The 22,296-nt window shown below is 48.5% G+C and overlaps 2 protein-coding genes across 2 annotated transcripts; one reads left to right on the top strand and one right to left on the bottom strand.

Moving 5' to 3' along the window:
- Positions 1-1,409: 1,409 nt before the first annotated feature.
- On the bottom strand, positions 1,410-6,264 carry UBE2T (ubiquitin conjugating enzyme E2 T). Its single transcript, XM_062509595.1, has 7 exons — positions 6,224-6,264; positions 5,121-5,266; positions 4,536-4,605; positions 3,727-3,832; positions 2,999-3,097; positions 2,557-2,637; positions 1,410-1,648 (listed from the first exon to the last, which is right to left on the bottom strand). Exons 2-7 carry the CDS (start codon positions 5,224-5,226, stop codon positions 1,523-1,525), a joined length of 588 nt encoding a protein of 195 aa, XP_062365579.1. The 5' UTR covers positions 5,227-5,266; positions 6,224-6,264; the 3' UTR covers positions 1,410-1,522.
- A 374-nt stretch (positions 6,265-6,638) lies between these two features.
- Positions 6,639-21,879, top strand: LOC134053982 (cryptochrome-1-like). The gene is made up of 13 exons (XM_062509359.1): positions 6,639-6,659; positions 7,619-7,743; positions 11,111-11,562; positions 12,481-12,597; positions 13,134-13,220; positions 14,621-14,768; positions 15,027-15,167; positions 16,887-17,057; positions 17,588-17,728; positions 18,043-18,194; positions 19,274-19,371; positions 19,843-19,953; positions 21,620-21,879. The coding sequence occupies exons 3-13, from the start codon at positions 11,150-11,152 to the stop codon at positions 21,697-21,699; spliced, it is 1,659 nt and encodes a 552-aa protein (XP_062365343.1). The 5' UTR covers positions 6,639-6,659; positions 7,619-7,743; positions 11,111-11,149; the 3' UTR covers positions 21,700-21,879.
- The last annotated feature ends 417 nt before the right edge of the window (positions 21,880-22,296 follow it).

The raw sequence follows: 22,296 nt of genomic DNA, 5'->3' as shown, positions 1-22,296 counted from the left end.
GTTCCCATGTCTCTCTCTCTCTCTCCCCCGGTGGAAACTGGAAGCTGAAGCAGTAACTACAGTTTTCCTTTTGTCATGCTTAAACACTGGCCAAACACCAGGCAGGCAAGTAATTTGTTTACCCTCTCCTGCTACAGTTGGGCAAAGAGGGGAAAAAAAAAAAATGAAGGGCTCATCAGTTAAGGATTGTGAGAAAAAAAAAAAAACACTAAGGCCAAAACAGTTGAAATTTAAAGGTGTAAAGGAAATTTATTATTAAGAGAGTCAGAAGAGGACAAGAAGTAAAATGAGCCTTTAAAACACCTTTTTCTCCCCTGGGCCCTCCCTCTTTCCCACCAACAGCGCAGGAAGTTTTGGTCAGTTTGTCGCTTGAGATCTTCTGTTGGCTCAGGGAGGGCAGTCTTTGCTATGCCATGAGGTCCCTCCCCCAGGCAAACAGTCTTCCCAAAACTGCTGTGGTGTGGGCCACTCATGCACAGGCATGCAAGTCTTTTAAGGATAAGCTGCTCTAATTTGGAAGCAATGGCCCTCTCTCTATTTGGGTCTCCTACTGGATTACAGCTTTTTCTGGCATCCACCTGCTCCAGCATAAGCCCTTTTCTCACCGTCTGCAAGTAAACTTTTGCTGCCCCTGCAGACTTCATGCATTAGAGGGGGACAATTTGTTTCACCATGGTCCTCACCCTGGGTTCCAGAGGAATCTTGGCTCCAACACTTGGAGCACCTCCCCCCCCACTGACCTTGGTGCTGCCATGTTTTTTCTCATGTGTTCTCACTTCCTCCTTTTCTCTGACTAGAAGAAAACCTGCTGCTTGTAGGTACTCTTGCCAACAAGTCCCACTAATTCTTGCAAGATCCTGCAGTGCTAAGAAGTTGATCACGTATAGGTTCCCCATCAGGGAATCGCTTGCCCTGTTTACATTGGTGGCCAGGTGGTCCCCCAGTGCTGGCACTGTTTAACACCTCTCCTCATGCAGGGCACCACAAAGGGGAAGACACTGCCGCTGCCCTTGTGCCCGCAGCGGTTAGCTGGGCAGCCAGGGAGGCAAGGCTTACTGTGGGCCACAGCAACACAGCCCTGCCTCCCCACCCCTGGGAAAAAACTGCCCCTGTGCCGTTTGGATTTTCTTCTTAAATGTCATCACAGAGGCATTACCAACCTCTCTAAGTGGGCCAAGATCATGTCCATCTTCAGAGCCATCAGAGGTTGGCACTATCAGACAGGGTGGAAGTTTCTAGCAGCTTCTCACAGAAGCTACTCCTGTGGTCCTCTCCGGCTACCAAAAACCAGGCTATGCCACATCAACACACCTTTTCTTCTGAATTTTCCAAAACCTCCACTCAAAATGGAAAAAGATATAAATTAAAGCTTTATATTTTATTAATGGAACTTTTCATGAAAAAATACCACCCCAAGAAAACAGAAACCCAAAGCTGATGCAGCCATTTAAAGGGAGACTCTTTCCTTGTAACCTGTGTGAGGGGAAGGGGACAGTGACAGCCCAAAGAGAACAGAACCCCCTCAGGAATCTGGGCAGGATTTCTTCTCCTTCCTACTGATGTTAACCCCTTTCCTTTTCTGCATGGTTGATTCACTGCTGGTTCTTGTTTCACTTTGGATGATTTTCTCTTCCAAAGGCTGGGAAGTCTGTGATGACCCAAGAAATAAAAGAGCTGTGAATAATTTAATTTTACAGCCATTGGAATGCCCTGTGCTCCACCAAAGTCAGAGATCACTGTACTCTGGCTCTGTCGCAGTAAGCCTCTGTTATTCTGCTCCCCCTGCTGGGATTTTTAGGAAGGGGGTGACAGGAGAGCAAGATAATGGCTGAGCAGAGCAGTAGAACACACATAGATAAGCCAGGTCACTCCAGGGTTCTGTGTGTTGTTGCAGAGACAGCCATACTCTGTGCTTTCCTGGCAACCACAGTTAACTTGGAAATGCATTCAGAACTGGAGTTGTGAGCATGGCTCCAGCAGGAAGATATCCCCATCCCAGAAAGGGTGTTACCCAAATCAGGTGCAGGGAGGGAAGGCACCTAGGGAAGGGAGAAATCCCAAAGGTAACTGATTTTTGGTCAGAGGTTTTGATCTGATTAAGTGTGATTTTATTTTTATAAGACTCATTGCTGAGGTGACAGAGAGGAAAGGAGGCAGGAAGAGAGGAAGGATGATGGGAGGAAGGCTGAACTCCACCAGGGAATAGGGAGACCAGACAGTGAATGGATGAGCAGGTGGAGAATAGGCGCAGGTGGGCATCAGGTACAGGAGGACAGAGGACAGAACTGAGGGAGGACAGGGCTGCAGGATCACTGGGAAGGGTTTATCTATCTGTCCCTCCTCCTCCTTGAGCAACATGGCAGTTATTAGTGAATTAGCACATTTAACTGGAAAGAGAGAATGTAATGAGCTTAAAAAAATATAATGAAATTGAATACAGATCCAAAACACAGAGCAGAAGGGGAGGAAGGAAAGAACAAAGCAACTGTGAAAGGGAAACTGAGACAAAAGGACTGTAGAGGGAGCTACACCAAGCAAGTAGAGCAAAGTCCTTACCCTCAGCTGCCCTGCGTATTTCTCGGTCCACGCCCTGGCATTGTGCAGGAACAGTTGCTTGTTGTACTTGTACTCCGAGGACTAAATGGGAAGAGCAAGACAAAGACAGAGATTTGACTGAATACATGCCACCGAGAAGGTGAGACAAAGTCTGGCTTTAGGACTCCTAAACCAGACTAAAACCACAAGTATGAAGTGTAAAATTCATTCAGTTTGCTTGAAGAACTCATGCTGCCTTTTGCACTGAAGAGAAGACCTTGATCATCTCTTCTGGCCTCAGCTGCCTCAGGGAAGCCCAGGGATGCCCCAGCTGATCCAGGTCAGGCCATGCTCCTAGTATGTCAATCCAGAGTGAGTGAAGTGGAAATTGAGCCTAAATCTGGCCCCCATTCCCTCCCCACCTGTGTCCATGGCCAGGAGAGCAGGAAAGGAGCTCACATACAATATCAGCCATGAGAGGGTCGTCAGGGTTGGGCTCTGCCATCAGCAACTGGATGGAAGTCAGCAAGGTGGAGATGTTCAGGGAAGGCCTCCATGCACCCTGTAAGGAAACAGAATGAGAGCTGCAGCTCAGAGAGAGAAACCAGCACACAGCAGCCTAGAGACACCTCAGAAACCACAGCACTTCAACACAACCTGCCCACAGCTGCCTTGGACTTCCAGCACATAATGCCCCATGGGACACATCAGACCCACTCTCAATACGTATTAAGGCTCCAAGGAAGCCCAACTGACAGCCAGGGTAGTGCTCATGGTTCCAAGGCTTCCAGAGCTCAAAGAACTCAAGGAGCATTTGGACAAAGCTCCCAGGCACAAAGTGGGACTTTGGTTTGTCCTGTGCAAATCCAGCTCATGGCCTTGATGATCTCCTTGTGTGTCCCTTCCAACTCAGGAGATTCCATGGGCTGTATCCTGCACATCTCTTCTGTGCAATTAATTTTCAGACCCAATGCCTTTTGACTCCAATCTTTAAAGCCTTGGAAATTTATATGGAACAAAGAACGTCAGGTTCGGGCCCTAAACAAAGGAGATGTCACTCAAAACTTCATTCTCTGCTCCCTGTAAATAAGTCAGGAGCAAACAGACATTCAATCAGGCTCTTACAAGAAGCAGATAAGGAGTTCATTATCCTGCCCAGGCTCACTTACCCACAGCCAAGCACTGACTTACCTTTGGGGGTAATTTAAGAACATCCAGGCAAATCCTTCCAGCAGAGTCAATGTTGGGATGGTAGATGGGGGTCAGAAAGCGAATCTTTGGTGGCTCAAATGGGTACCTGAAGGGATAAGCATAAAGAAACAAAAGTTATTGTTATATCTATAGGCCCAGTTGTTTTGCCACCCAAGCAATGCCATAATTTCCTCCCAGCATACATGACACCCTTTTCCACAAATCTTTGGAGGCAGTGCTCCACCTTCGCTGCTTCCAGGTGTGTCCGACTAACACTTCCCTGGAGAGCCTTCCACAAGGGAACAACATAAGAAACTTCGTACTGATGAAAAAGCTCTTTCCAGAAAGCTTTGAGACAAAAGTCTTATCATTTCACTTTTACGTTTTTAATCACATATCTTTGATGCAAAATAAGTTTATCACCTACTAGAAAAATTGCATTCCTTAAAAAGAGGGTCTCAGTTCCTCATTGAGAGGATAAAGGAAAGACTCACATGTTAGCATTTACAGCAAATACCTTGCAGCAGTTGACTCACATTTAAAGCAGGACTACACTAACTACTTAATCGGAGAATCAGCCAGGTTTGGGTTGGAAGGGACATTGAAGTGCATTTCACTCCACCCCCCTGCCATGGCAGGAACACCTTCCACTAGCCCAGGTTGCTCCAAGCCCCATCCAACCTGGCCTTGGACACCGCCAGGAATGGGGCAGCTCCAGCTTCTTTGGGCAACCTGCACCAGTGCCTCTCCACCCTCACAGGGGAGAATTCCTTCCTAGTTGACCTAGCTAGATCCTATTGCCCACTTACCTTTCAGGAACTATGATTTCCAGGTTGAATATTCCTTTCTCATATGGTGTGTCCACACCTCCTAAAATTTCTTTAGGAGCAAGATGAAGATACAAGAATTACATTCAAAATCAGAAGAATGGTTTGGGTTGGAAGGGACTTTCAAGATTATCTTGTCCAGCAGTCCCCACACACCTCCCACAGTTACAGAGCTGCTCAGGTGACAGAACCATAGAATGTTAAGGGTTGGGAGGTACCTTAAAGACCACCCAATTCCAGGAACCCCTTCCATTATCCCAGGTTGCTCCAAGCCTCATCTAACCTGGACACTCCCAGGGACGGGACAGCCACAGTTTCCCTGGGCAACCTGTGCCAGGGCCTCACTATCCTGGAGAATCCAGGAATAAAAAGTGTCATCTTATGTAAGACCATTTCCACTCCCCAGCAATCAGATCTAAGGGCAGACCAGCCAAGGCACAGGCTAAGCTATGTTTAAAGGAAACTAAAATCCAACAATTCCACATAGCCTATGAAGCCCACAGCATACAGACACCTAGCAGCAAAGTGCAACTCAGCCCTACCTTTGGGAACCCTCAAGGTACGTACGTGCCCGCAGGTCATCAAGCTGCCCATTCTGCCAGCAGGTGATGCCCGGAGGTGGTTCTGTAGCCAGGAGCGAGAGCTCCCTTGTCAGCCGTGACACTCTCTGCATGGTGCTTGAGCTCCAAGACCAAATTCTATTCCTGACAGACCTGGATTTTCAAAAATAGCACTTTAAATTGAGCATTTTTCTTGGCTAAGGACCTGGGTTTTGAGCTATTATCCTGATGTGATGCCAAAGTCACAGAGAGGCTGAGACAGTTCCTGAGGCAGCTCTTGCACCCAGCTAGAAGAGGGGCATTATATCCCCTCAGTCCCCAGCTAAGTCTAATAAACCCTGGGGTTTAACAAACCCTAATGAACTGGCAGGCCATGACCAGACTCCAAACCCCTTATAGAACTGTAATATCTGCCCTGGGACCACCTGTGTCCCTCCATGGTTAGGGTACCCGCTGCCCTGCTGAGGCCACTTATCACTGCCCCTTCCTACACAAAGGCCCCAACTCTTCCTTCCTGTGCAGAGGGAAATGTGAAAGCTGCTTCAGGGATAGGCCCTTCCCTACCACAGCAATGCCCCTGACGCTCCCAAAGCAAGGGTGTGCTCTGCCCCGCCCCCAGTCCCCATAGACAGAGACATAGGGATACCCACTAGTGCACCCGAGAGCAGCCTGGCTCGATAACCCACCACCGCCCTAACCTCTCACCCTGAGGACGAGGACCCCCCTAGGCCTAACGGCCCCCTCCGAGGATTATTCTTTCCCTCAGGCAATACAAACACCACAGACTCCCCCGCCCAACCACCCCTCGCCTATTCCCACTGAAGAAGCGTCTAAGACCCCTGCCCATCAGCCCAGTTAATTACCCTCAGCCTCATTACCCCCGCACACGGACAAGAGCTGCGCCCCACTTCCAAAGGATGAGAACGGCCACCCACAGCCTCATCCCTCGAAGAACCCTCACACAACCCCTTCGCAACGGCCTCCACCCTCTCTGATTACTAATTACCCCCTCACTCCAACTCATTAACGCTCCTGCAACGACAAAGCCCCTATTCCCGCCGCCCAGACCCGTGAGGCAGCGCGCGCTGGGGGTCGTACTTCCGCTATCACCTGGCAACGGGCGGACGCCTGGCGGGCAGCCGCTCCCCCCGCCCCGCCGCTCGGGCCCTGATTGTGCTGCCCTGGCGCTCAGCCCCCACCCCGCAATTGAATTGGGGCGCTGCCATTGGGTAAGCGCTGCGGGCGGGAACAGAAGCCCCACCCCCGGCAGAATGCACGCGGGGGGCGTGGTCTGAGGTTGTGCTGGGGGAAGTGGGAGCGGGCCCCGGAGTCGCTCCGGGGCCCTCAAGGATCCTGTGCTCTGGGATGCTCCAGCCCTGGGACCCTCCCACCCTGAGCCGCGTTAAACCTCCTTGGACCGCGGGCAGGGCCTCTCTGGGGGTGCTCCTTATATAACCTACCTGTCCCGGCCGGCGTTGTGTAACCGGCCCCGTGGGGTGAGGAACCGGTGCTGCCTCCGCAGCCAGCACAGACCGTGGGGAAGGAGGTAAAGGTGAGGCGGAGCTGGGAGGCCAGGCTGGCCCGTTCGCCCTCAGCTGCCCTGGGGCTGGCACAGGGCCGCCCTCCCCCGTTCCCTCCTCGCCACTTCTCCGCCTGTCTGAGGGGCCCGGGCAGCGGGTCCTGGAGCCCCAGCCCGTCTCCCCCAGCTTCCCACCACCCCATCCCCCATGGGTAGAGACCCTCGGGGCTGGTTCTCGACCTGCTGCAGGATAAGTCCCGTCAAGCCCCTGCACTTGGATGGATTTGGGACTTATTTCTTCTCTGACTCAGTATATCATTTTCTTGCATCAAAGCTGTATCCAGTACCATATTTATCACTTAATGTATTCAAAGAGGGGAAAGAACCTAGAGATTTGAATCAATAGTAGCCTTAGGTCTGGCTCAGTGTGAAGAGTGGGATTATGGAATCAGATTTATGCAAAAGATTCATTCTTAGATCCCAATTAAGAATTGTTCTCAAGCGTGTCAGAATAGCATTAAACAATTTAACAGTGATAATTCCACTTCCAAGCCCAGACTGTGGTTTCAGAGAGCAGGTGTGAGGCTGCTCTCTCTAGGTGTTTGACACCTGTGTTTATCTGTTCCACTATTGCTTCTGAAGCAGCCAGGATATAGTCAAGGAGCATTTGACAATGGAGAGTGTGCCACAGAGGAAATTAAACAGTTCCTAGGCCTTGGTCTGTCCCTGCTCTATCTGGCTCTGTCAGCTCCAAGAGCCAGTAGGACCAGAGAGGAGCTGCCTGCAGTCCTCTTCCTTCTCTCTTGGGAATTGCACAAAAGCTTGAGTGGCTTAGACCATGTTTGATGCAGAATCTAACTAAGGGCGGATAGTTATGGTATTTAGGGGTGTTTAAACCTGGACAACAAATTTCTGTATGCCTGTAGGAACAGCAGCAGCACAATGGGTTTTGGATAGTGCCACTGACAACCCTTGCACCCCTCCAGCACATTCATGCCTGTGGAGAGAAATGCTCAGCAGCAGGAGATCCAGGATCAGTGTCTGTGTGACCTCCTCTTTTTCGGGCGACATGTTGTAAAGACCCTGGAGTGTCAGCTCTGCCACCCTCAAGGTAAGGCCTGATTTTCCTTTCTGTCTTAGTGTATCTGTCCCAAAGTGGAGGGATGAATCCAGTGTGAGGTATATTTTCTGCCTGCCTGGTTGATTTTTAGGTAACAGATGTGATCTTGATGTGGCAGGGAGTCTACCCAGCCTTGCTGGGTGAATGGACTTGAGTCACTGGTTCATGGAGAGGTGGAAGAGTAACAGTGTCAATGACAATGACAGACAGCACTTGCTCTGCCTTCTCTAGCATCACAGAGCATCTTTCCGTTCCTCATGACATGACAGGAGCGTCTGAGAACACAGTTCCTTTCTGACACCACCCATGGCCTGCACAAGTGATCCCCCTCCCCATTCCTTTCCACCCAGTAGGGGATCCCAGCTGCTCACCCAACTTTGACACCTCTTCATCTCTTAGCTCCTTCCCTCCCCAGTGAGCTTCAGCCCCTTTTAATGGAGCCCCTGCTCCTCCCAGCCTCTTTTAATGAAATCCTTGTCACCCAGCTCTGTTTTCCCCAGTCTCTTTAGTGGGATCCCCAGAGCTGCCTTTAACCTACACCCTATAGCCCACCCAGGCCTTGGCCTGGGGCTGCCTTCCCTGTGCCCAGTCCCTGTTGTGGTGTGATCCTGGTCCCCACTGCTCCTGCAGGACTGCCATAACTGGAAAGGATGGGATGAGATGGGATGGGTCCCAACCTGGGGACTTGTCTTGGGGCCATCCCATGGGCTGTGTGGGGCACTGGGCTCCAAGCAGTCCCAGGTGTTTGAGACCAAGGGGCATGGGGTGAGTGTGGTCCCACAGGCATCATGGGGCTGCAGGACCCTGGATTTGGGGTGACCCTGCAGACCATGTGGGGTCACAGGGCTTGGGACAGCCTCAAAGGCTGTAAGGCTGTGGGGCCTTGGAGCCCCTGACTGGTGCAGTCCCTCAGTGAGGCTAGCTGGTGCATAGGGTGCATAGAGGACTCTTCCAGCACACTTTGCATGTCTTAGTACCCAAAAATGCCAGCTGGGTGTTACCCTGAGCAGCAGGAATCACCTTGTTTTTCCAGTTCTCCCAGGAAGTGGGTGCAGGGCAGTGCCGAGCTGGGGCGCAGGGCAGAGCGCCCCTCACAGCCCAGCCCTGCGTTGGGCTGCACCCCATGCTCGTGAGTTTGGGGCCTTACTGAGGGGTTGTAACAACGTGGGTCTGTCTGGGTGCTGCTGGTGCATGTGTTTGGGAATGGAGCAAATCAGATTTATGGAAAGGCTGCCGGATGTGAGTAGAGCAGGGACAAGGGCTGAGTCACCTGGTGCAGCCATTGGTGAGGGGGTAAGTGGAGCTGTTTGTCTGGAAGAGCTGAGCTGGATTAGGGATTGTTGTTTGGTTCTTTGCTAATCCCTAATCTCTTCATTTTCCTCTGAGGGTAAGGCTCGAAATTAGCAGCAGTTGGGGACCCACCTGGGAGGTGGGCATTCAACTTCCCCAGTTTTACATGGGAAAGGGAGTTCAGGAGGTACTGCTGGGCACGGTGGAAGACATGAGGTGGCAGCTGGGCTCCTCCTTTGCTTCCTGGCGTCTGCTGTGTTCATTGTCCTGAACAAGGAAGCTAGAGCTTGTGAGTTGCTTCCCAAATTGTGCCCTGAGCTGCTTCAGCCTAAGACCCAAGGTTACCATTCCTGCCAACCGTCTGAACTCAGATAAAGTAGTTCAGAGGGGAATAAATGTATGAATCAAGAGTAGTTTTGTATCATTATCATACCCAGCTCTGCTCTGGAGGCAGGCTGGGTGAGCTGGGTATATCCAGCCTAGAGAAGAAAAAGGAAGACCTCAGAGCCCCCTCTAGTGCCTAAAGGGGCTCCAAGACAATTAGAGAGGGACTTTGGACAAGGGTCTGGAGGAACAAGACAAGAGGGAATGGCATCCCACTGCCAGAGGGCAGGGTGAGATGGGATATTGGAAGGAATTCTTCCCTGTGAGGGTGCTGAGGTCCTGGTCCAGGTTGCCTAGAGATGCTGTGGTTGCCCCATTGTCCTGGTTTGAAAGACAGGTGTTTGCTAAGGAAAGCAGAAGCTTCCCTTTGGACTGAAAAAAAATGTGATCCTTCCTTCCTTCCTTCCTTCCTTCCTTCCTTCCTTCCTTCCTTCCTTCCTTCCTTCCTTCCTTCCTTCCGATTATTATAATTTTGGAATTAAGAGAGCTCTCAGGCAAAGATATGGGGGTAGGAATAACAGTTCTTTACTAGTATATCTAACAAGACAAACAAGAACAACAACAACTATGAAATTACCCACAAACAGAGCAGTAACTCAGTCCCAGTGTTTTTTGGCTGCAGGCACCTTTTCCCTGAGCTGCAGTTCCCGGTGCTGGGGGTGGGCGGGTCCCGCAGAGCTGCAGGAGGGCTGGGGGTGGTGGCAGCGCTGTCCCAGGGGGAGAGAGAGATGGAGAGAGAGCTCTCCGCTCACGGTGTCGGTCCCTGTGCTCAGCAGAGTGCTGGATGGGGGTAGTTCACAGCGAGAAGGCAGCAGTGCAGGGTCCGACAGCAGTGAGGATGGCTCCCGGCGCTGGGATGGCAGGGATGGGACAGAGGTGGCGATCGTCCTTCTCATCCGACCTCCGCAGGGGAAATGGGGCGAGCCAGAGCCTTCCACTTCCTCTTCTGGCTGTTTGAATCTCATGGGGTTTCCCTTTTTCTCTCTCTCCTCCCCCCGCCTTGTCACCAGGGCCCAGTCAACAGGTATCTTAGCATGACAATGGGGAAAATTCCACAGAGGGGAAAGGGAGAGAACCAACCCCCAACACCCATCCCTGGAAGTGTCCAAGGCCAGGTTGGATGGGGCTTGGAGCAACCTGGGCTTGTGGAAGGTGTCCCTGCCATGGCAGGGGGTGGAGTGAAATGTGCTTCAGTGTCCCTTCTAACCCAAACTAGTCTGGGTTCTGTGAAATCCATATTCAGATGTCTCCTACTAAAATTGCCTGACAGAGGGAGTATTGTACCTGGTCTATGATGAGCTAATTGCTCCTGTGAACCTACCTGATGTAAGTTGACGACTTCCAGAGGGTTGGCTGACAGCCACGTGTTTGTGCACTAAGTGGAGCTCTGGCAGCTCCATCTGTTTTGATTCCTTCCTTCTAGTGAGTGTTACTGGGATGTAGTTTCATTGAGGGATTTAATTTAAGGATTTAAGTGACTCAATTGCAGCAGAGACCATTCTCTGTGGAGCTGAGTGGTGATCCTGCTGCTGAATGGTAGGGCCAGAGGACAGGTTTGGTCTTGTTCCAGCGTTTCTCTCTCATGAAAACTTACCAAAGCAAGATGTTGGTGGTAAAAAATGCAGAGGATTTTTTTTTTTGAGCTTTATTATGTCTAATTGTTAATTGACCTTATTCTTTACAGGGATTTGGTATCCTGAAAGCCCTTCCTCCTGTAGCCAGGATGCTGCATCGCACCATTCATCTTTTCCGAAAGGAGCTCCGGCTCCATGACAACCCAGTGCTGCTAGCTGCCCTGGAGTCCTCAGAGGCCCTGTACCCTGTGTACATCTTGGACAGAGCATTCCTTACCTCCTCCATGCACATTGGGGCCCTGCGGTGGCACTTCCTGCTCCAGTCCCTTGAGGATCTCCACAAAAACTTGGGCCAGCTAGGCTCCTGCTTGCTGGTTATTCAAGGGGAATATGAAGCTGTTCTTAGGGATCACATCCAGAAATGGAATATCACACAGGTGACACTGGATGCAGAGATGGAGCCATTTTACAAGGAGATGGAGGCCAACATCCAGCGTCTGGGGGCAGAGATGGGCTTTGAGGTGCTCTCCCTGGTGAGCCACAGCCTGTATGATACCCAGAGGTATGTGACTGCCCCAAATCCACAAGTGTCTCCAGGAAGGTCATTTTAGAAGAGAAAAGGCCAAGTGTATTGGTTTTTCCTTTGGAGAAAATTGGCCTGTCTGAGGTGAACGTGGAGCTGTTTGCTGGAGAAACTTTGTGTGTTGCTCTCTTAGAAGGAACAGAAAAGATTGTGCACAGCTTTTAGGATTTCAGCCTAAAGAGCTGGTTAACTTTTTCCTTTTGGGCAGTTTAATTTCACCTAAAACCCTACTCTTTTAAACAGAGTGAAATAAATTCTCTAACACATTTAGTAGGACTTGTAAAAGTTCTGTTGAATATAGTGAAGAGTTTTTGGTGTCAGATTTTTTTCAAAATCTTTCAAATCAACTTTCACTAGTGTCTGAATACACTTGGATCCAAGCTGTTACTCACTGCTGAATGACTGAAGATACTGAAATTACTAAGAAGGAAAGCAGTAATAGCTAAACCAGCCCGAGCACTCCAATTTTGCAAAACCCCTAAATTATGTAAATGAATGGATGTATGTGACTTGCTCTCTTGAATTCAAGCTGTTTGCAGAGGTGTTTGCTCAGAGAGGACAGTTATTTACTGCTCTGAACCTGGTTTTTTTTGGCACCAGATGTGTCCCATACCCTGCCCTGTGTGTGCTGGTTGTGTGTGGCAGTACAAGTGAAGCCATAGCTGGAATCCTGATTCCAGTTTTGTTGTCTTAGGTTCTGAGAAACTGCTCTTGGGACAGATATACATTCACCCAGGGGAGCTTTACTTGTAAAATCTGTAATTTCCACATTCAGTTGCACTAATGGGAGTTGTCATAGCCTGTGATGTCACCTTCCTGTTCACTGAAAGGTCCAGCTTCTTCCTTGGTTTCTGTGGTGTGAAAAGAGATCTTGTTGTTTTTTTGGTTTTTTTTAAGGATTTTGGACCTAAATGGTGGGAGTCCCCCATTAACTTACAAGAGGTTTCTTCATATTCTGTCTCTGCTTGGTGACCCTGAGGTGCCTGTCCGAAACCTTACAGCTGAAGACTTCCAGTAAGTACCAGCCAGTGAGTGGGAACTGCTAGTCCTCTTTCTCTGCCCAAAAAAAAAAAGAGCCAGGGCCAAATAGTAATGAGGCATTTTAGGTATTTTCTTGTTTTATTTCTGTGCATGGAAAGTTATTGACTCTATATACAGGGGATGTGACTGCTGTTGGGAGGGGAGAGCAGATGGTGAAATGGTCTGATATCTATTTTGATATTTGTGCAGCAGATTTCCCACCATGTGGGACAGTTCACAAAATAATGGTTGGATTCAATGATTTAAAGGTCTTTTCCAACCTCAGTGATTCTATGATTCCATAAAAGTCTTAAGCTTTTGCCAGGCACCTTGAGAAAAGTTTTTAAGAGATGTCAAGCTCCTACAGAGGAAAGCCTGGGGAATTTACTCAAAGGAATGCTGTACATTCCTCTCAAGATTTTGGACGTAAATTGGATGAACCACTGTAGTTTGTTTTATGCAGGAAGTTTGGTGGAATAATCCTACTGTTTCCTCCTGACTTTAAATCTCTCCTCCCCTCTGTTATATGGGAAAGAGGGATTGAGCTCGTGTCTCCCAGGACTTGAGAAGAAGCTCAGAGTCAAGGATGTCTTGTGTTTAGCTCTGTGTGAGGAGAAGTCAGTGATCCAAAGGGAGGTAAGACTGAGGCAGGAGAGAGCTGGAATGGGACTACAGGTACTTGGGATTCAATGTCAGGTGACATGACATAGTCTCAGCTCAGTACCAACCCAGGCTTGGATCTTCACATCCTGGGGGAGTCCTGTTAACTCCTGAACTGTCCTCAGTCTGATGATAAGAGTAATGTAAGTACTGGGATATATAAATTCCTGTATTTTTTCTAGCACTGTTTTTTTTTATTTTTTTCACTTTCTTGCTTAATTTGTTTGGACTTCTAAAATTAATTCTGATTAAAGATAAGTAGTTCACATGCTTCCCAGCAGGCCTGAGCTATGCCAGTGCTCTGAGAGCTGCACTGGCCCCACCTCTGTAGGTGTCTGTAGCAGGGCTGAGCTCAGGTTTGTCCAGGTAAGTACAAAGATCTCTTGATTTCTGAGTTCATTCATGGGTTGTGAGAAATCTCTGTGCCACCAGCACTTCCTTGGGCCTCTTCATCTGCATTTTACAGTGGGGAAGAAAAAACAAACTGTTGCTTTTCTAGTCATATGGGGGGACAGAGGCCTTGAGAAGCTTCAGCAACTGAGGCTGAGGAGATGTGGGAGGGCTGCTGAGGGGTGTGGGCTTGGGTAGTCCCCGTCTTGGTTAGGAGCAAGCAGCCAGGGTGGCCCAGGAAGCTGATCTGCCTCCTTCCCTATGAAACTGAGAGCGAGAAGGTTTGGATTAGATGTTGGGAAGAAATTCTTCCGTGTGAGGGTGTGGAGGTCCTGGCATAGCTGGCCAGAGCAGCTGTGGCTGCCTCCGGATACCTGGCAGTGTGCAAGGCCAGGCTGGATGGGGCTTGGAGCAGCCTGGGATGGTGGAAGGTGTCCCTGTCCATGACAGGCAGTGGAACTGGATGAGCTCTAATGTTTCTTCCAACCCAAGCCCATCTGGGATTTTGTGAATCGTCTTCAGAGAGACCTCTCCTCAGAGGCACAGAAGCTGGAGAGGCCTTTAGAGGCAGCACCATAATTGTATTTAGGTTCTGAGGAGGCTCTTGGTTCCCACCTAGGGATGGATGTGGCAGCTGGGAGCAACTGGAGAGGACCTGCCTCTGAGCCTTGTGTAGGGGATGGGAACTAAAAGGGGTCTGAGCCGTGGGTGCAGCTGACTGCCCTGAGCACTGTAACTTACAGAGACTGTTCCTCTTCCCCCAGTTCAGGCTAGAATTCCCTGGAGCAATTGCAGGATGAACTCTTCTCCCACAGGAGAGTACATCCTGGGATTTCTCGCTGTGCTTTCATTCCCTGTGCTCTGGTTGGACTGTGATAGAGGAGGCTTGGTGTGTGCCATGGACAGGGGCTGTCTCCTTCTCCTGGTTCCTGTTGCTCCTTTCAAAGATTTTTCTCTCTTGTCTCAGGAGATGTAGGGCCCCTGACCTGGGCCTGGCTGAGTGTTACAGGGTGCCTCTCCCTGTGGATTTGAAGATTTCTCCACAGAATGTTTCCCCTTGGAGAGGAGGGGAGACTGAAGGGTTGCAGCGCCTGGAGCAACACTTGACTGACCAGGTCAGCCCTGATGGAACACAGGGGATGCTGGTGGCTCCAGGGGGGCTGAGATCATTGCCCAGCTTGGCTTGGAGGAGGGTAGCAGCTTGGGCTTGGGTTTTGTTCTTCTTGATTTCTAGGAAGTGAGAGTGTTTTCCAGGCATGACATTCAAACAAGCTCCTGTGATAGTGAAGCCAGTTCTAAGAGCTTTCCTCTGGTTATTACTGGACATGTATAATCTTGTGCTGCCTGAACCCAGATTTCTGTTTTCCTTTCAGGGCTGGGTGGCAAGTTTTACTAAACCAAGGACTATCCCAAATTCGCTGCTTCCAAGCACCACAGGCCTGAGCCCTTATTTCAGTATGGGCTGTCTGTCAGTTCGGACTTTTTTTTATAGGTTGTCAAACATTTATGCTCAGGTAAGCCAATAATTGTTCCTAAGTAAGCAAATCCAAAACTGTGACATGTCTGGCGTGGAAAGCAGGATTTAACTCAGATCATATTGGTAGAGATTTGGTGTATCAAAAAAATGCTGCTTTTTAATATCTTCTCACAGTGTCCCATGAAATCTGTGGAGTGGCTTCATGTTGTGTAAAACACCTGTGAATGTTTGCAGGTCTTCCCAATTAAGTTTTAGAAACAGGATGTTCATATTCCAAATTCATATTTTTATCAGGAACTGTAGTGACAGGACAAGGGGAAATGGCTTCAAACTGAAGGAAAGCAGGTTTGGATTACATGTTGGGAAGAAATTCTTCCATGTGAGGCCCTGGCACAGGTTGCCTAGAGACGCTGTGGCTGCCCCGTGCCTGGAAGTGTCCAAGGCCAGGTTGGATGGGGCTTGGAGCAACCTGGGATAGTGGAAGGTTGTAGGAGCTGGAAGTTGGGACCAACTCAGGCGAGCTCTTTATATTCAGGTCTTGAAGCTTGCAGTTTATTGCATTGGGCGTGGGTGAAAAGGGCCTTGCTGCCAGATGCAGCTCAAGGCAGGCCCAGAGGAGCAGGATAACAGGGCAAAAGCAAGGGTGAGGGGTGCAGGGACAAGGACAAGGGAGTGAGAGGGTAAGGGTGCAAGGGGGCAAGAGAGTGAGGTCTCCTTTTACAAAGTTTTAAATCTCCTCCTATGTTGAATAGTCTACTTTTTCACTAACCAATCTAGTACAAGATACAAATTTCTAACATTAACATACAACCTGTAGGAATCACTACATTACCATGTTTTACCATTTTCTTATCTCTAAACCTTATCTTGGGCCCTTCCTGTCCTGCCAGGAAGGGGTCTCTGATGGCTCTTTGGTATGTTTGCAGCAACAGGCATTATCTTAACAAAGGGAGAAGATCGTCAGGCATCCATATTGCTGCTCTCCAGACACTCAGTCGAACACCCCTTTCATTTCAATCTCACCTACAGTTTCTATATTCCCAGCGTCTTTTGCTAAAGAATCATATCTATAAGGCATTCCTATTTCTTTTTCCCCAACAGAAGGTGTCCCTGCCCATGGCAGAGCGTGGAGTGAAATGTGCTTTAAGGTCCCTTCCAGCTCAAATCATGGTTCTATGAATAGGGACCAAGCAGACCCAGGATCAGCAGGGAAGACCAGGAAAACCTTTCTAAAATTCAAGGAATTAGTTTGTATGTTTGGTGGTTAAGGGAAGTTTTTTATTGCAGTTTTGTTTCTGGAAATCAACTGGTTTTGTCTTGGACAAGTTTTAATTGTAGCATAAACAAAAACCACTTTCTGAAATCTTGTTTAATTTTTAAGAAGTGAGCTTGAAACCAACCCAAAAAACCCAATGTCCTCCTTTACCTCCACCTTAAGATTATCTTTTGAGACATGGCTGAGCCACCTGAATTCAGTTAACACGTTAATAAACACATGCTTGGTGTAAGAAATCCCAGTGTGACACTATTTTGGAAGGTAGATGGAAAATGTTTGAGGTAACACTGAGGTATAGCAGTTTGACTTTGGAACAGACAGCATTGCCTCAGATCTTTGATTTCCTTGACTTGAATGCTAAAGTACCTTGAAACCAGTATTGTAGTCAGATTAATCTTTGTTTCATAGGCCTGACAGTCACAAAATGAATGAGACTGCAATGATGTGTATGAACTGAAGCTGTCACCTTGTCTTTTGCAGGCAAAGAACCACTCTCTGCCCCCAGTGTCGCTCCAAGGGCAGCTGTTGTGGAGGGAATTCTTCTATACAGTAGCATCAGCAACTCCCAACTTCACCCAGATGGCTGGGAACCCCATCTGCCTCCAGATCTGCTGGTACAAGGATACAGAGGGGCTCCACAAATGGAAAATGGTAATGAGGTGCATGGCCACAGCAGCTGCATTGGAGCTTAGAGTTTTCCTCTTCCCTTGATTGGTCCCTGCTGGCAGTTTGAGGGGGTCTTGCAGTAGTGTGACAGCCTGTGAGAGCTGGGAATGTTTAGCCTGGAGACAAGAAGGCTCCAGGGAGACCTTAGAGATCCTTCCAGTGCCTGAAGGGGTTCCAGAAGACCTGGAGAGCGACTTGAGACAAGGGGTGTAGTCACAGGATGCAGGGAATGGCTTCCCACTGCCAGAGGGCAGGGTTAGATGGGATGTTGGGATGGAATTCTTCCCTGTGAGTGTGGTGAAGCCCTGGCACAGGGTGCCCAGAGCAGGTGTGGTTGCCCCATACCTGGCAGTGTCCAAGGCCAGGTTGGATGGGGCTTGGAGCAAGCTGGGATCTTGGAAGGTGCCCATGGCAGGGTGTGGAATGGGCTTTAATGTCCCTTCCCACCCAAACCATCCTGTGATTCTGTGAAAGCAGTGTATGAGGGGAGAGCTGATGTTGCTGTTTTGCTGCAGGCACAGACGGGGTTCCCATGGATTGATGCCATTATGACCCAGCTGCGCCAGGAAGGCTGGATCCATCACCTGGCTCGGCATGCTGTTGCCTGCTTCCTGACACGGGGGGACCTTTGGATCAGCTGGGAAGAGGGAATGAAGGTTCACTGCTGGCTTTTATTTTCCTCTGTTCTGTCATTCCTTTCCCCAAATCCTCATGAATTTTGGATAACAAGGATACTGGTGGAGACATGCTCAGTCTGTAGCAGGTCCCAAACCCAGAGTTTTCAGGTCGCTCCGTCTTCCTTCTGTCTGTGGAGAGCATTCCTGGTGTGCCTGTGAGGAGGCAGCCCAGGCCCCACAGCGCTGTGCTTCCAGCAGCAATCCTCACCCTTCACCTCCCAGCCTGGTTTTGTCTAGTTTTTGCAATGTAGCCATTTCAGGAGTGTTTCTCTCTTCCCATCCCTGATGTGCAGGTGTTTGAAGAGCTGCTTTTAGATGCTGACTACAGCATCAATGCTGGAAACTGGATGTGGCTGTCAGCCAGTGCTTTCTTCCACCAGTACACACGGATCTTCTGCCCCGTCCGCTTTGGGAAGCGCACAGACCCCCAGGGCAACTACATCAGGTCAGGGGACACCCCACCATCTCCCAAGCTCCTCTGACAGCAGGAGCTGATGAACTGGATCAGTTTGAAATACATATCTGTTAAACAGGGCTCGTAGCAATGGTACATGGGAAACATGAGGTACATGGAAACTGTCATTCCAAGTGATGGCTGAGCAGGGCTTATGTTCGTTTGTGAACACTTGTTGCCTCCAGCACCATGTTTGATCACCAGGTTGGCTCCTCTTTCTAAAGGATTTGAGTAGAACTTCCCACTTTGTTTCTTGCTTTTCACAGAATTCTGGGATGTGCTTGGAAGGGTCCTTAAACCTCATCCAGTTCCACTCCCTGCCATGGGCAGGGACACTTTCCACTTTTCCTAAGGTTTCTCCAAGCCTGGCCTTGGACACTTCCAAGGATGGGGCAGCCACAGCTTCTCTGGGCAACCTGTGCCAGGGTCTCCCCACCCTCACAGGGAGAAATATCCCAATATCCCATCTAACCCTGCCATCCTATAGTTGCACACACATAAGTTTTATTTTCTCCTCTGAGTCCTCTTTGCTTCAGAGTTTCATTTTCTTGTCTCTCCATAATGGGCTGGTGGGCTCTCTCAAAGCACTGGGGAGTTTCCTGGGCTCACTGTCTTAATGTTGAATGAACAGCTCCATTTCCCCACTTTTCCTCCCATTCTGTCTAGATTTGGGTATTGCCAAAGAGAAGCCTGTGCTGAGGTACCTCAGAGTGGGCCAGGAAATGACTTTGCCATTCTGCAACAATTTTTAAAAATTAGTTTGTTTTAAAAATTTATTAATGTTTAGGATGAAATGTCAGTGGAAATGTTAAAAATCTATTTTGGAGAAAATAAAAGTGAAGTACTGTTTAAATCACCCCATTTATTCTATGCTGTAAAGTTAACTTTTGGAACATGGAGGTTTGAGAATATAAACACAATTTTTTGGGTGAGAGTGAATCAGAACTTTCACATGGATTGTAATATCAATATTTACATGGCATAGGTTGATTTACACTTCTCTGAATGTATTTGCAAATATTAATTTGCTTGCATGATTATAAACCTGCCTATTTACCCCTGTTTCATAGGAAATACTTGCCTATACTAAAGAACTTTCCCTCCAAGTACATCTATGAGCCCTGGACAGCATCTGAAGAAGAGCAGAAGCAAGCAGGATGTATCATAGGTAATGCATTCACATTCCTTCCTAAGGATTTTCCTGCTGCTAACTATCCAAAATAAATGTGTATGAGATGGAAGCATCCCACTTTCAACATAAGCCATTTATCTTCTGAAAATGGATGAATCCATCAGACTTCCTTCTGCTCATTCTCCGTTAACATTTTTTTAGTGGAGTCTCATTTCATAGTAAATATTTTTGCCTCAATTTTATGTCCTAAATCTCTTGGATCACTTCATGCTCTTGCCTTTGAATTTATCCAGTATTGGATGCTTGGCTGCTTTAAATAGTATCAGAGCAACTTGTACTTTTACTCCTGCTCTAACACATTTTTGAAGGTTCTTATGTCAACGTGGGAGCTCTTTTCTTTGATGGAGAGGGTTAGGCGCTTCCATCAAAGAAAAGCTGGAATTATTTCAAATACAGGAAAAATGTCCTTGCCGAGTATGGTAAAGGCTCTGTCTCCATGTTGCCCAGGTCAGGATTACCCCTTCCCCATGGTGAACCACAAGGAAGCCAGTGACCACAACCTGCAGCTGATGAAACAGGTCAGAGAGGAGCAGCACAGAACAGCCCAGCTCACGAGAGGTGAGAGGTGCTGTAGCACCCACGTTCCCTGTGCTGTGACACATAGGCTGTCCCCAGGAACCCAGGGCTCTGGGGCTTGGCTTTGGGTGCTTTTCAAGGATGCTTTTCCTCTTTGGATACCAACATCATGCGCAGCTCTTCCGGTTACTGTTAAAACGCTGTCCACAAGAGTGTGAGCCTTTTCTTCCTTCCTTCTTGCCTTGGATCATCCTCTTGCCTGCTGCAGAAATGCCTTCTCAAAACCAGATCTTCTCCCCCTGCCCTCTCTCCCCATGCCCAGGGTGGCTGGGTGTGTTTCCAAGGTGCAAAAATCTCTGCAGCTCTGCCCATGCCTCTTGTAAACCAGAACATTCTTGTTTGTCCTTGATACCATGATCTGCCCTATGCCATAGAAGAGATTGAGATTCCCACTGAGCACAAAACTTTGGAGAGGTGACTTGTTCCAAGAAATTTACCTTTTGACATGGTTTTCTGCACTGCTTAACCCTATGGATAACAAACAGGTAGTTATCAGGTAAGGCTACAACACTAAAACTGTGCTGAACCTGAAGTAATTAATTAATTAGGTCACACAGATTTGTCACTTATGGCACCTGTGCTCTTAAAATTGAAATCCCAGAGCCTGTGGTGAGCTCAGAGGAATCCTTCACAGTAAAACATTCAATCTCAGCCTGGTTTGGGTGGGAAGGGACATTAAAGCTCATCCAGTTTCACCCATGCCATGGGCACAGACACATTCCACCATCCCAGGTTACTCCAAGCCCTGTCTGACCTGACCTTGGACACTTCCAGAGATGGGGCAGCCACAGCTTCTCTGGGCACCCTGTGCCAGGACCTCAGCACCCTCACGGGGAACAATTCCATCCCAATATGCAATCTAACTCTATCCTCTGGCAGTGGGAAACCATTCTCTCTTTTCCTGTCCCTTCAGGCCTTTGTCCCATGTCCCGCTCCAGGTCTCTTGAAGCCACTTTAGGGAAGGTCTCTAAGGTTTCCCTGGAGCCTTCTCTTTCCCAGGCTGAACATTATCAGCTCTCCCAGCCTGGCTCCACAATGGAATTTAAGTGACAAAATACCTTTTTATTTAACAGGGGGCTACAGCAGCCTCTCTATATTACACAAACCCAACATGCAGCAGCTGAGGGGAACCTGAACTATTCCTTCCTTCACTGCTCTGATCTGAAGGAATTAATTGTTCCCAACCCTGGAATGGATACTTAGTAATGTGTCCAGGAGGTCACACACTGGAATAGTACAGATATAACCACTGCATGCTGGCAGTTCTTCCAGGAACCCTGTGGTACCAGGGACTAAATGTTGGGAGTGGTGCTGGAGATAGGTAAAGCCAAAATTGAGAGTCCTGACTCCAAACATTATCCCAACACCCATCTCAATATGAAAACCAGCTCATACAGGTGAGCAGATGTTGGAATAGAGTAAAGGCTAAGGAGTTGAGTGGGACTTGGAGCAACCTGGAAGGTGTCCCTGCCCATGGCATGGGGTGGAATGAAATGAGCTTTAAGTTCCCTTCCCATGCAATCCATCTTGAGATTTCATTATTTTTGTTGCCTATGAATGGAAGCATTTAATGATACTTTATATCTTCACCTGACTGAAGTCAGAGAGGACTTTGCAAACTTTAATCCTTCTTTCTTTCTCGCTGTAGATGATGCAGATGACCCCATGGAAATAAAGGTAAAATGTGACCATTCCGAAGAAAACATTTCAAAAGGAAAAGTGGCCTGAACGACAGAATAAACCAAAATTCCCTCAAGGGTCGCTGCTGGGTACCAAAAAAAGGCAAGAGGGGAGAGCCAGGGGCTAACTGAGCTGGCCAAAGCACTGCCCTCCATACTTTGCCCTGCTGATGGTGCCTCTTGCTTGTGACCTGACCTCAGGAGAAGTGTTGTATCTTGAGTAGTTTTAATGCAGTTATTTTGGATGGAATTGTTTATCTTTGTGTGGCTTCTGGACCATTTGTTGAAGCTGTTGGGTGAATGCAAGAGGTGCCTAATTGTGGCAGGTCCTGCTGCTGCAGCATCCTTCAAATCCATGTGTTTCATGCGCCTGTATAAATAGATTTTGTGACAAATACTCAGCTTAATGTCAGAAGACCATGTGCACGTTAATATGCTTGCACATTAGTATTAGGACCTTGATTTACTTGCCTTGTAGAGCTAGAGACTTAGGAATGTTCAGATTATTTAAGTTCCCAGTTTGTGATTGTAGTCCCCAGTTTGGGGAGACCGAGCAGAGTGCAGCCTTGTACCTTGTGTGTAGTTTTTAAGTCATAAGTAGGAATTATTATGCATTTTAAGGACAATGCTGAAAATATCTCACTAA

Source organism: Cinclus cinclus, chromosome 27 (assembly GCF_963662255.1).
Source record: "Cinclus cinclus chromosome 27, bCinCin1.1, whole genome shotgun sequence".
Lineage (NCBI taxonomy): Eukaryota > Metazoa > Chordata > Aves > Passeriformes > Cinclidae > Cinclus > Cinclus cinclus.
This window is presented reverse-complemented; position numbering and strand designations above follow the sequence as displayed.

What these genes read in the sequence shown, in the direction of transcription:
- UBE2T (XM_062509595.1), bottom strand. Translation starts at nt 5,226, where the DNA reads ATGCAGAGAGTGTCACGGCTGACAAGGGAGCTCTCGCTCCTGGCTACA. An exon ending in GCTTGATGACCTGCGGGCAC is followed by an intron (nt 4,606 to 5,120) that starts GTACGTACCTTG and finishes TTGCTCCTAAAG; the next exon opens with AAATTTTAGGAGGTGTGGAC. An exon ending in TTCTTAAATTACCCCCAAAG is followed by an intron (nt 3,098 to 3,726) that starts GTAAGTCAGTGC and finishes GTTTCCTTACAG; the next exon opens with GGTGCATGGAGGCCTTCCCT.
- LOC134053982 (XM_062509359.1), top strand. Translation starts at nt 11,150, where the DNA reads ATGCTGCATCGCACCATTCATCTTTTCCGAAAGGAGCTCCGGCTCCAT. An exon ending in AGCCTGTATGATACCCAGAG is followed by an intron (nt 11,563 to 12,480) that starts GTATGTGACTGC and finishes GTTTTTTTTAAG; the next exon opens with GATTTTGGACCTAAATGGTG. An exon ending in GCAAGCAGGATGTATCATAG is followed by an intron (nt 19,372 to 19,842) that starts GTAATGCATTCA and finishes CATGTTGCCCAG; the next exon opens with GTCAGGATTACCCCTTCCCC.